We start from the raw sequence: 13302 nt of genomic DNA on the forward strand, positions 1-13302 counted from the left end.
TCCACACTATCACACTACTCAGAATAGGGTATCCACACTATCACTATCATACTACTCAGAATAGGGTATCCACACTATCACTATCATACTACTCAGAATGGGGTATCCACACTATCATACTACTCAGAATAGGGTATCCACACTATCACTATCATACTACTCAGAATAGGGTATCCACACTATCACGATCATACTACTCAGAATGGGGTATCCACACTATCACACTACTCAGAATGGGGTATCCACCTATCAAACTACTCAGAATGGGGTATCCACACTATCATACTACTCAGAATGGGGTATCCACCTATCATACTACTCAGAATGGGGTATCCACCTACCATACTACTCAGAATGGGGTATCCAAACTATCATACTACTCAGAATAGGGTATCCACAATATCATACTACTCAGAATAGGGTATCCACAATATCATACTACTCAGAATAGGGTATCCACACTATCACTATCATACTACTCAGAATAGGGTATCCACACTATCACTATCATACTACTCAGAATGGGGTATCCACAATATCATATTACTCAGAATGGGGTATCCACACTATCATACTACTCAGAATGGGGTATCCAAACTATCATACTACTCAGAATAGGGTATCCACAATATCATACTACTCAGAATAGGGTATCCACAATATCATACTACTCAGAATAGGGTATCCACACTATCACTATCATACTACTCAGAATAGGGTATCCACACTATCACTATCATACTACTCAGAATGGGGTATCCACACTATCATATTACTCAGAATGGGGTATCCACACTATCATACTACTCAGAATGGGGTATCCACACTATCACTATCATACTACTCAGAATGGGGTATCCACACTATCATATTACTCAGAATGGGGTATCCACACTATCATACTACTCAGAATGGGGTATCCACACTATCACTATCATACTACTCAGAATGGGGTATCCACACTACCACACTACTCAGAATGGGGTATCCACACTATCATACTACTCAGAATGGGGTATCCACACTCGCCCCTATTTAAAAGACATGGAATGGTGTCAGGAATAGGTTAGAAAGTCCCTCCAGCCATACTTGCATTAATCCAATGCTTTTGGAAAGCACGAGTGTACAATTCTGGAGAAGGGCAGAGAATCAGAACACTTCCAAAGAGACTAATATCCACACTATCATACTACTCAGAATGGGGTATCCACACTATCGAACTACTCAGAATGGGGTATCCACACTATCGAACTACTCAGAATGGGGTATCCACACTATCACACTACTCAGAATAGGGTATCCACACTATCACTATCATACTACTCAGAATAGGGTATCCACACTATCACTATCATACTACTCAGAATAGGGTATCCACACTATCACTATCATACTACTCAGAATGGGGTATCCACACTATCATACTACTCAGAATGGGGTATCCACACTATCATACTACTCAGAATGGGGTATCCACACTATCACTATCATACTACTCAGAATGGGGTATCCACACTACCACACTACTCAGAATGGGGTATCCACACTATCACACTACTCAGAATAGGGTATCCACACTATCAGTATCATACTACTCAGAATAGGTTATCCACACTATCATACTACTCAGAATGGGGCAATGCCTGAGTCCCAGATGGAACCCTATACTGGTGTGAATAGGCCCCTAGGGGCCCTGGTCGAAGGTAGTGCCTTATGTAAGGGAATAGAGTGCCATTTGGTATACTGCCATGTATTAGACCTACATTTTAAGTGGTAAGCTAGTTGTATGAACGTTGGAACATAGTAAAGGGTTAGGACTCCCCCTACAGTATTACCTCACGCTGCACCTCCCCCTACTGTATTACCTCACGCTCAGCAGCACTCCCCCTACTGTATTACCTCACATTGCACCTCCCCCTACTGTATTCCCTCACGCTGCACCTCCCCCTACTGTATTACCTCACGCTGAGCAGCACTCCCCCTACTGTATTACCTCACGCTGAGCAGCACTCCCCCTACTGTATTACCTCACGCTGAGCAGCACTCCCCCTACTGTATTACCTCACGCTGAGCAGCACTACCCCTACTGTATTACCTCACGCTGAGCAGCACTACCCCTACTGTATTACCTCACGCTGAGCAGCACTACCCCTACTGTATTACCTCACATTCTACCTCCCCCTACTGTATTACCTCACGCTGCACCTCCCCCTACTGTATTACCTCACGCTGAGCAGCACTCGCCCTACTGTATTACCTCACACTGAGCAGCACTACCCCTACTGTATTACCTCACGCTGAGCAGCACTCCCCCTACTGTATTACCTCACGCTGAGCAGCACTCCCCCTACTGTATTACCTCACGCCGAGCAGCACTCCCCCTACTGTATTACCTCCCGCTGAGAACTGCTCCACCTACTGTATTACCTCACGCTGAGCAGCATTCCCCCTACTGTATTACCTCAGGCTGAGCAGCATTCCCCCTACTGTATTACCTCACGCTGAGCAGCACTCCCCCTACTGTATTACCTCACGCTGAGCAGCATTCCCCCTACTGTATTACCTCACACTGAGTAGCACTCCCCCTACTGTATTACCTCACGCTGAGCAGCACTCCCTCTACTGTATTAACTCACGCTGAGCAGCACTCCCCCTACTGTATTACCTCACATTCTACCTCCCCCTACTGTATTACCTCACGCTGCACCTCCCCCTACTGTATTATCTCACGCTGAGCAGCACTCCCCCTACTGTAATACCTCACATTGCACCTCCCCCTACTGTATTACCTCATGCTGAGCAGCACTCCCCCTACTGTATTACCTCACGCTGAGCAGCACTCCCCCTACTGTATTACCTCACGCTGAGCAGCACTCCCCCTACTGTATTACCTCACGCTGAGCAGCACTCCCTCTACTGTATTACCTCACGCTGAGCAGCACTCCCCCTACTGTATTACCTCACGCTGAGCAGCACTCCCCCTACTGTATTACCTCACGCTGAGCAGCACTCCCTCTACTGTATTACCTCACGCTGAGCAGCACTCCCCCTACTGTATTACCTCACGCTGAGCAGCACTCCCTCTACTGTATTACCTCACGCTGAGCAGCACTCCCCCTACTGTATTACCTCACACTGAGCAGCACTTCCCCTACTGTATTACCTCACGCTGAGCAGCACTCCCCCTACTGTATTACCTCACGCCGAGCAGCACTCCCCCTACTGTATTACCTCACGCTGAGCAGCACTCCCCCTACTGTATTACCTCACGCTGAGCAGCTCTCCCCCTACTGTATTACCTCACACTGAGCAGCTCTCCCCCTACTGTATTACCTCCCACTCCCCCTACTGTATTACCTCACGCCGAGCAGCACTCCCCCTACTGTATTACCTCACGCTGAGCAGCACTCCCCCTACTGTATTACCTCACGCTGAGCAGCAGTCCCCCTACTGTATTACCTCCCGCTGAGCAGCACTCCCCCTACTGTATTACCTCACGCTGAGCAGCACTCCCCCTACTGTATTACCTCACGCTGAGCAGCACTCCCCCTACTGTATTACCTCACGCTGAGCAGCACTCCCCCTACTGTATTACCTCACGCTGAGCAGCAGTCCCCCTACTGTATTACCTCACGCTGAGCAGCACTCCCCCTACTGTATTACCTCACACTGAGCAGCACTCCCCCTACTGTATTACTTCACGCTGAGCAGCACTCCCCCTACTGTATTACCTCACGCTGAGCAGCACTCCGTCTACTGTATAACCTCACACTGGACCTCTCCATTCACTAAACCTACACAGCCTGTATTTATTAACGTATCATGTTACAATATTGAAGTCAGACAACATACGTGATGTGAAAGGGAAAAATCTCTGAAGTTGGAGTTGCTTCAGCCCAAATAATGGCGGACATTTTGATTTCAATACATTTTGCATCGTTTTTTTTACATGGTTGTGCCATATTTCTGTGCATACTTTCCGTTGAAGCTTTTCAATGATGCTTAAAAATATGTACAAACGGAGTACGCATCTGTGTAACACACTCCAACCCTCCGGTGCTCCACTTCGCGTGCTCGGAGAACAGTAGCGCGCATTTTGAGAAACAGCCCTACTGTCATGTCCCTTCTGCTGCTTGCTTTCCTTCTCCTTCTCCAAAAAATAGTGCACTACATAGGGAATAGGGTGCTATTTCAGCTCGCCCTCTAGTTTGAGTAGACTGTACTATACCTTCTGCCGCTTGCTTTCCTTCTCAAAAAAGTAGTGCACTACATAGGGTGCTATTTCAGATCGCCCCCTAGTTTGAGTAGACTGTACTATACCTTCTGCCGCTTGCTTTCCTCCATTGTTGTCCTCTGTGACCAGCTCAAAGGACTCCGTGCTGCTGTTGGCCTCCAACCCACCTCCCAGATGACTGTCTCCTGTATAGACAATATCAAATCATTATACACTGAGTGTACAAAACATTAGGAACACCTGCTCTTTCCATGACAGACTGACCAGGTGAAAGCTATGATCCCTTATTGATGTCACCTGTTAAATCCACTTCAATCAGTGTAGATGAAGGGGAGGAGTCAGGTTAAAGGTTACTGAACCTTGACACATGGATTGTATCTGTGTCATTCAGAGGGCGAATGGGAAAGACACAATATTTAAGTGTCTTTGAATGATGGTAGTAGTGCTGCTGGGTTTTTCATGCTCAACAGTTTCCCGTGTGTATTAACAATGGTCCAACGCCCTGGTCAGTCCCTAGACATTGTCACTTCCTGGTTTGAGTGGCTATAGGAAGTGGGTGTGTCCAAGTCTAAGGAGGGGCATTTTGACAGGAGAGAGGTGGGAAAATAAAACATATGTTAGTTGGAAAGCCTAGTTTTCTTTGATGCTGGACAGGTGAGACTTGAGTTGGAGCATTACTAAAAAGAGGTTTACCTTCCTGTGTCTGACACCAGGAGAGAACAACGTTTTGGAAGGCTATTTCAACGGCCTGTTTCCCTTCCTGTGTCTGACACCAGGAGAGAACAACGTTTTGGAAGGCTATTTCAACGGCCTGTTTCCCTTCCTGTGTCTGACACCAGGAGAGAACAACGTTTTGGAAGGCTATTTCAACGGCCTGTTTTCCTTCCTGTGTCTGACACCAGGAGAGAACAACGTTTTGGAAGGCTATTTCAACGGCCTGTTTTCCTTTCTGTGTCTGACACCAGGAGAGAACAACGTTTTGGAAGGCTATTTCAACGGCCTGTTTCCCTTCCTGTGTCTGACACCAGGAGAGAACAACATTTTGGAAGGCTATTTCAACGGCCTGTTTCCCTTCCTGTGTCTGACACCAGGAGAGAACAACGTTTTGGAAGGCTATTTCAACGGCCTGTTTCCCTTCCTGTGTCTGACACCAGGAGAGAACAACGTTTTGGAAGGCTATTTCAACGGCCTGTTTTCCTTCCTGTGTCTGACACCAGGAGAGAACAACGTTTTGGAAGGCTATTTCAACGGCCTGTTTCCCTTCCTGTGTCTGACACCAGGAGAGAACAACGTTTTGGAAGGCTATTTCAACGGCCTGTTTCCCTTCCTGTGTCTGACACCAGGAGAGAACAACGTTTTGGAAGGCTATTTCCACGGCCTGTTGATTCTTTTTGCGGTCTTTGGCTTCATGGATTTCCTTTGGATAAGAACTATCCATATTTCCTTTGGATAAGAACTATCCATATTTCCTTCGGATAAGACCTACCCATATTTCCTTTGGATAAGAACTATCCATATTTCCTTTGGATAAGACCTACCCATATTTCCTTTGGATAAGACCTTCCATATTTCCTTTGGATAAGACATACCCATATTTCCTTTGGATAAGACCTACCCATATTTCCTTTGGATAAGACATACCCATATTTCCTTTGGATAAGACCTATCCATATTTCCTTTGGATAAGACCTATCCATATTTCCTTTGGATAAGACCTACCCATATTTCCTTTGGATAAGACATACCCATATTTCCTTTGGATAAGACATATCCAAAGGAAATATGGGTATGTCTTATCCAAAGGAAATATGGGTATGTCTTATCCAAAGGAAATATGGGTAAGACATACCCATATTTCCTTTGGATAAGACATACCCATATTTCCTTTGGATAAGACATACCCATATTTCCTTTGGATAAGACCTATCCATATTTCCTTTGGATAAGACATACCCATATTTCCTTTGGATAAGACATACCCATATTTCCTTTGGATAAGACCTATCCATATTTCCTTTGGATAAGACCTTCCATATTTCCTTTGGATAAGACCTATCCACATTTCATTTGGATAAGACCTATCCATATTTCCTTTGGATAAGACCTACCCATATTTGCTTTGTTTAAGACCTATCAATGTTTATATCCCATGACAAATTAGCTAGCAACAGCAAGCTAGCTAAATAGGACAAATTAACGTTAGCTAGCAGGTGCAAGCTAATATTAGGAGCTAATACATGTTTAAGGATTTTCAACCTGTCACCAAATTAATGTAATTGGTTCAGAGTTTGTTTTGATATTTTAACCTGTACCTTTTGCAGAATATCAGTCTGTCCTTGATGTTTTCCTGGAGAGAAGTGGCTTCTTTGCTGCCCTTCTTGACATCAGGCCATCCTCCAAAAGTCTTTGCCTCACTGTGCGCGCAGATGCACTCACACCTGCCTGCTGCCATTCCTGAGCAAGCTCTGTACTGGTGGTGCCCCGATCCCGCAGCTGAATCAACTTTAGGGGACGGTCCTGGCGCTTGCTGGACTTTCTTGGGCGCCCTGAAGCCTTCATCACAACAATTGAACCACTCTCCTTGAAGTTCTTGATGATCCGATAAATGGTTGATTTAGGTGCAATCTTACTGGCGGCAATATCCTTGCCTGTGAAGGCCTTTTTTTGCAAAGCAATGATGATGGCACGTGTTTCCTTGCAGGTAACCATTGTTGACAGAGGAAGAACAATGATTCCAAGTACCACCCTCCTTTTGAAGCTTCCAGTCTGTTGTTCGAACTCAATCAGCATGACAGAGTGATCTCCAGCCTCGTCAACACTCACACCTGTGTTAACGAGAGAATCATTGACATGATGTCAGCTGGTCCTATTGTGGCAGGGCTGAAATGCAGTGGAAATGTTTTTTGGGATTCAGTTCATTTGCATGGCAAAGAGGGACTTTCTGGAGTAACATTCTGGAGTATATGCAAATTGCCATCATACAAACTGAGGCAGCAGACTGTGTGAAAATTCATATTTGTGTCATTTTCAAAACTTTTGGCCATAACTGTAGTGCGCACATAATGTTTTTCAAATTCATCCTCTTCTCAAAGCAGGGGACTCTCTTCCTTCAAACTGGAAAGGTTTCCTACTTTGTCTTCTTCTCAGAGCAGGGGTCTCTCCTCCTTCAAACTGGAAAGGTTTCCTACCTCGTCTTCTTCTCAGAGCAGGGGACTCTCCTCCTTCAAACTGGAAAGGTTTCCTACCTCGTCTTCTTCTCAGAGCAGGGGACTCTCCTCCTTCAAACTGGAAAGGTTTCCTACCTCGTCTTCTTCTCAGAGCAGGGGACTCTCCTCCTTCAAACTGGAAAGGTTTCCTACCTCGTCTTCTTCTCAGAGCAGGGGACTCTCCTCCTTCAAACTGGAAAGGTTTCCTACCTCGTCTTCTTCTCAGAGCAGGGGACTCTCCTCCTTCAAACTGGAAAGGTTTCCTACCTCGTCTTCTTCTCAGAGCAGGGGACTCTCCTCCTTCAAACTGGAAAGGTTTCCTACCTCGTCTTCTTCTCAGAGCAGGGGACTCTCCTCCTTCAAACTGGAAAGGTTTCCTACCTCGTCTTCTTCTCAGAGCAGGGGACTCTCCTCCTTCAAACTGGAAAGGTTTCTTGTAGCTTGATTAGAGCTTCATCGACACTTCTGAATTCCATCCTGCGCATTACCTTCCATACCCACAGCACTGCCGGGAAGCGGAGTTGAGACTTAATTCCTTTTTCCTCCATTGAATGTTTGATTGGAATGTATTATTTGTGTCCCTCTCTCAGCTTAGCAGACAGGTCCTGGACAAATCGAATGGACCGGTCGTGGATTTTGATTTCCTTTCTCCCCTGTGCACTCATGTTTATTTTGGTCTGATAGTTCCACAGTTTGAAGATTACCACGCGTGGGAATTTAGCGTTCCTCTGTTTCACCCCGATCTGATGGCATCGTTTCAGATCTTCTGGTGATATACCCACGTCAAGTTCCTCTGACATTAGTTTGACAATGTAGCTGGAAAGGTCTCCTTCTTGCTCGTCTTCCGGTAAGGACAATATTCTCATGTTTCATCTCATTCTGTTTGCTTGCTGGTCCAATTCATCTTCTAAAATTTGCAGCTTTGTTTCCAAAAGGTACACTTTGTTGTCTTGTTCATTCATGCACATGCCTTGTCTTGTTCATTCATGCACACAATAGTTTCTACTTTCTTTTTAGTGAATCTACTTTTATAATAACAGAGTCTAACAGTTTGTTTGTTTTGGTGTGCATTGAGAGCATTTTAGCTATGTTTTCCTTGATAGTATTTAACTGTTCATTACTCTCGCTTGCATCTCCAAGTTGTTCCTCGTCTTTTCCTCTGAGGGAAGTCATGCCTTGTTAGATTTGTGTCACCGCACCACTTTACTAACTGATTGGTTCACTGTTGTACATAACTGATCGCTCACACTCTCCCAGCTGCATGGGGATATGTTGGTCTGGTTTCTACATAGAACCACAGTTTGTCGGTACAAAACGGAGGTACTGACACCCCATGTATCCTATCGGTACGCACATGCGCCTCTTAATTAACTCTTAACTTTTATAATACATATTTAACGCAATATTTTGTAGGTAAGAGGAAGCAGGAGGCTGGGGTGACATCATGATGATAAGAGAAACAATTAGCAACAGGAACGCGGCAATTAAACCAGACTGATGGCTATTGTTACCTCACTGGTACCTTAACACCATTAAACCAGACTGATGGCTATCGTTACCTCACTGGTACCATTAAACCAGACTGATGGCTATCGTTACCTCACTGGTACCTTAACACCATTAAACCAGACTGATGGCTATCGTTACCTCACTGGTACCTTAACACCATTAAACCAGACTGATGGCTATCGTTACCTCACTGGCACCATTAAACCAGACTGATGGCTATCGTTACCTCACTGGTACCTTAACACCATTAAACCAGACTGATGGCTATCGTTACCTCACTGGCACCATTAAACCAGACTGATGGCTATCGTTACCTCACTGGTACCTTAACACCATTAAACCAGACTGATGGCTATCGTTACCTCACTGGTACCATTAAACCAGACTGATGGCTATCGTTACCTCACTGGTACCTTATGTTAGGAATTTTATGAACAAATGACTAAACAATCTCCCCATTTCAAATAGAACTGTAACTAAGTAAACTTATACTCTGTTTTATTATATCTGATAAACAATATGAATGCATAAGTGAGGGATTGTGGAGCCTGAAACAGGGGGTAATTACATTAAATGAATACCATTCCAGCCAGGTTGGATAAGATTGGAAGTGTTTTTTTTAAAGTAAGCAGAAAGGGTAATTAACCTATGGTTGAACAGACGCAACTTAGCTCTGGGATGTTTAGATAAGGCAGTGAGTGCTTTCCCAGGTTTTCCATTAACTGGAACTGTCCGCTAAGTGGTGATGGATAATGGTGAGGGGTCAAGAGTTAATTCAGTTATATTGTGTGTCGTGTGTGTGCGCTAGCAGGTCGGAATGAACTTTTGAACCTGCTTGTCTTGGTCGAGAGGAGGAGATTCATTCTAGAACCAATGACGTCATATTATGTATATAAACTGTTGTTCGTGATTACATGGCAGCGCGCTCCGAGAATAAATACTACTATCTAATTTTGACTGGTCTCTGTCTATTTTATGCAAATAGGAATCTTATAAGAGTGATTTAATTAATATATAATTGATAGTAATTCCAGTGACACCTTAACACCATTAAACCAGACTGATGGCTATCGTTACCTCACTGGTACCACTAAACCAGACTGATGACTATCGTTACCTCGCGGGTACCACTAAACCAGACTGATGGCTATCGTTACCTCGCGGGTACCAATAAACCAGACTGATAGCTATCGTTACCTCGCGGGTGCCACTAAATCAGACTGATGGCTATCGGTACCTCGCTGGTGCCACTAAACCAGACTGATGGCTATCGGTACCTTGCTGGTGCCACTAAACCACGCGGATGGCTATCGGTACATCGCTGGTGCCACTAAACCAGACGGATGGCTATCGTTACCTCGCGGGTGCCACTAAACCAGACGGATGGCTATCGTTACCTCGCGGGTGCCACTAAACCAGACGGATGGCTATCGTTACCTCGCGGGTACCACTAAACCAGCCTGATGGCTATCGTTACCTCGCCGGTGCCACTAAACCAGACGGATGGCTATCGGTGCCTTGCCGGTGCCATTAAACCAGACGGATGGCTATCGGTGCCTTGCCGGTGCCATTAAACCAGACTGATGGCTATCGTTACCTCGCTGGTACCATTAAACCAGACGGATGGCTATCGGTGCCTTGCCGGTGCCACTAAACCAGACGGATGGCTATCGGTGCCTTGCCGGTGCCATTAAACCAGACTGATGGCTATCGTTACCTCGCTGGTACCATTAAACCAGACGGATGGCTATCGGTGCCTTGCCGGTGCCACTAAACCAGACGGATGGCTATCGGTGCCTTGCCGGTGCCATTAAACCAGACTGATGGCTATCGTTACCTCGCTGGTACCATTAAACCAGACTGATGGCTATCGTTACCTCGCTGGTACCATTAAACCAGACTGATGGCTATCGTTACCTCACTGGTACCATTAAACCAGACTGATGGCTATCGTTACCTCACTGGTACCATTAAACCAGACTGATGGCTATCGTTACCTCACTGGTACCATTAAACCAGACTGATGGCTATCGTTACCTCACTGGTACCATTAAACCAGACTGATGGCTATCGTTACCTCACTGGTACCATTAAACCAGACTGATGGCTATCGTTACCTCACTGGTACCATTAAACCAGACTGATGGCTATCGTTACCTCACTGGTACCATTAAACCAGACTGATGGCTATCGTTACCTCACTGGTACCATTAAACCAGACTGATGGCTATCATTACCTCACTGGTACCATTAAACCAGACTGATGGCTACTGGTACCATTAAACCAGACTGATGGCTACTGGTACCATTAAACCAGACTGATGGCTACTGGTACCATTAAACCAGACTGATGGCTATCATTATCTGATGGCTGTTCTTTTGCATTGGATGCGCCGCATACGCCAATGTCGCACTTCTGGAGCGGTGTTTGTCAGACCACGAGACATCCCAAAAATCGGTCTTCTCACGAAAATGTCTGTAGCGAACGAACGGTTTGGCCCCTCTATGGAAAGGTGAGACTCTCGCGAACACGACGGTGTTCTCTGTTTTGCTCTATGACCCCCACAAGTGTCCTGGGACTCGTCGGAAGTCGGCACAGCCGACCTGCCAACTTCTGTCTGCAGCGTCCCAACAGTGTGGGCAACACACTAAAATGGAAAGGTGAGACTCGAACGAACATGTTGAACGTTTTGCTGTAGGACGCCCACAAGAAACACAAGACTCATCTGAAGGTCCCCCGGTACCAGTTTAAAAAATGAAGTGAATTATATATTAAGAGAGTTTAGTGCCAATAATATCTGTTGTTCTATGTAGTGAATCTGTTATTCAATGCATTTGTATGGGCAAATAGATACAATTCAATTTTTCATCAAATATATATATTTTTTAATACTTCAAGGGCTCTTAAAATTCATAATCAAATGGCTAAATGGGTTTGACATTCTTAAAATAATTCCATATACAGTGCCTTGCGAAAGTATTCGGCCCCCTTAAACTTTGCGACCTTTTGCCACATTTCAGGCTTCAAACATAAAGATATAAACTGTATTTTTTTGTGAAGAATCAACAACAAGTGGGACACAATCATGAAGTGGAACGACATTTATTGGATATTTCAAACTTTTTTAACAAATCAAAAACTGAAAAATTGGGCGTGCAAAATTATTCAGCCCCCTTAAGTTAATACTTTGTAGCGCCACCTTTTGCTGCGATTACAGCTGTAAGTCGCTTGGGGTATGTCTCTATCAGTTTTGCACATCGAGAGACTGAAATTTTTTCCCATTCCTCCTTGCAAAACAGCTCGAGCTCAGTGAGGTTGGATGGAGAGCATTTGTGAACAGCAGTTTTCAGTTCTTTCCACAGATTCTCGATTGGATTCAGGTCTGGACTTTGACTTGGCCATTCTAACACCTGGATATGTTTATTTTTGAACCATTCCATTGTAGATTTTGCTTTATGTTTTGGATCATTGTCTTGTTGGAAGACAAATCTCCGTCCCAGTCTCAGGTCTTTTGCAGACTCCATCAGGTTTTCTTCCAGAATGGTCCTGTATTTGGCTCCATCCATCTTCCCATCAATTTTAACCATCTTCCCTGTCCCTGCTGAAGAAAAGCAGGCCCAAATCATGATGCTGCCACCACCATGTTTGACAGTGGGGATGGTGTGTTCAGCTGTGTTGCTTTTACGCCAAACATAACGTTTTGCATTGTTGCCAAAAAGTTAAATTTTGGTTTCATCTGACCAGAGCACCTTCTTCCACATGTTTGGTGTGTCTCCCAGGTGGCTTGTGGCAAACTTTAAACGACACATTTTATGGATATCTGTAAGAAATGGCTTTCTTCTTGCCACTCTTCCATAAAGGCCAGATTTGTGCAATATACAACTGATTGTTGTCCTATGGACAGAGTCTCCCAGCTCAGCTGTAGATCTCTGCAGTTCATCCAGAGTGAACATGGGCCTCTTGGCTGCATCTCTGATCAGTCTTCTCCTTGTATGAGCTGAAAGTTTAGAGGGACGGCCAGGTCTTTGGTAGATTTGCAGTGGTCTGATACTCCTTCCATTTCAATATTATCGCTTGCACAGTGCTCCTTGGGATGTTTAAAGCTTGGGAAATCTTTTTGTATCCAAATCCGGCTTTAAACTTCTTCACAACAGTATCTCGGACCTGCCTGGTGTGTTCCTTGTTCTTCATGATGCTCTCTGCGCTTTTAACGGACCTCTGAGACTATCACAGTGCAGGTGCATTTATACAGAGACTTGATTACACACAGGTGGATTGTATTTATCATCATTAGTCATTTAGGTCAACATTGGATCATTCAGAGATCCTCACTGAACTTCTGGAGAGAGTTT

At 44.9% G+C, this 13302-nt stretch overlaps 1 protein-coding gene across 2 annotated transcripts in view; it reads right to left on the minus strand.

Annotated features, from left to right (window-relative positions):
- Window positions 1–13302, minus strand: part of LOC110496907 (protein FAM91A1) — a 91521-nt gene that overhangs the window by 14330 nt on the left and 63889 nt on the right. For both annotated transcript variants that reach the window (XM_036953635.2, XM_090206851.1), the window contains one exon: window positions 4321–4419. In XM_036953635.2, coding sequence (XP_036809530.1) covers window positions 4321–4419 — 99 coding nt within the window. The remainder of the gene's footprint in view (window positions 1–4320; window positions 4420–13302) is intronic.

The sequence above is a fragment of the Oncorhynchus mykiss genome, chromosome 18 (genome assembly GCF_057628025.1).
Source record: "Oncorhynchus mykiss isolate SJ-2025 chromosome 18, ASM5762802v1, whole genome shotgun sequence".
In the NCBI taxonomy this organism is placed as follows: Eukaryota; Metazoa; Chordata; class Actinopteri; order Salmoniformes; family Salmonidae; genus Oncorhynchus; species Oncorhynchus mykiss.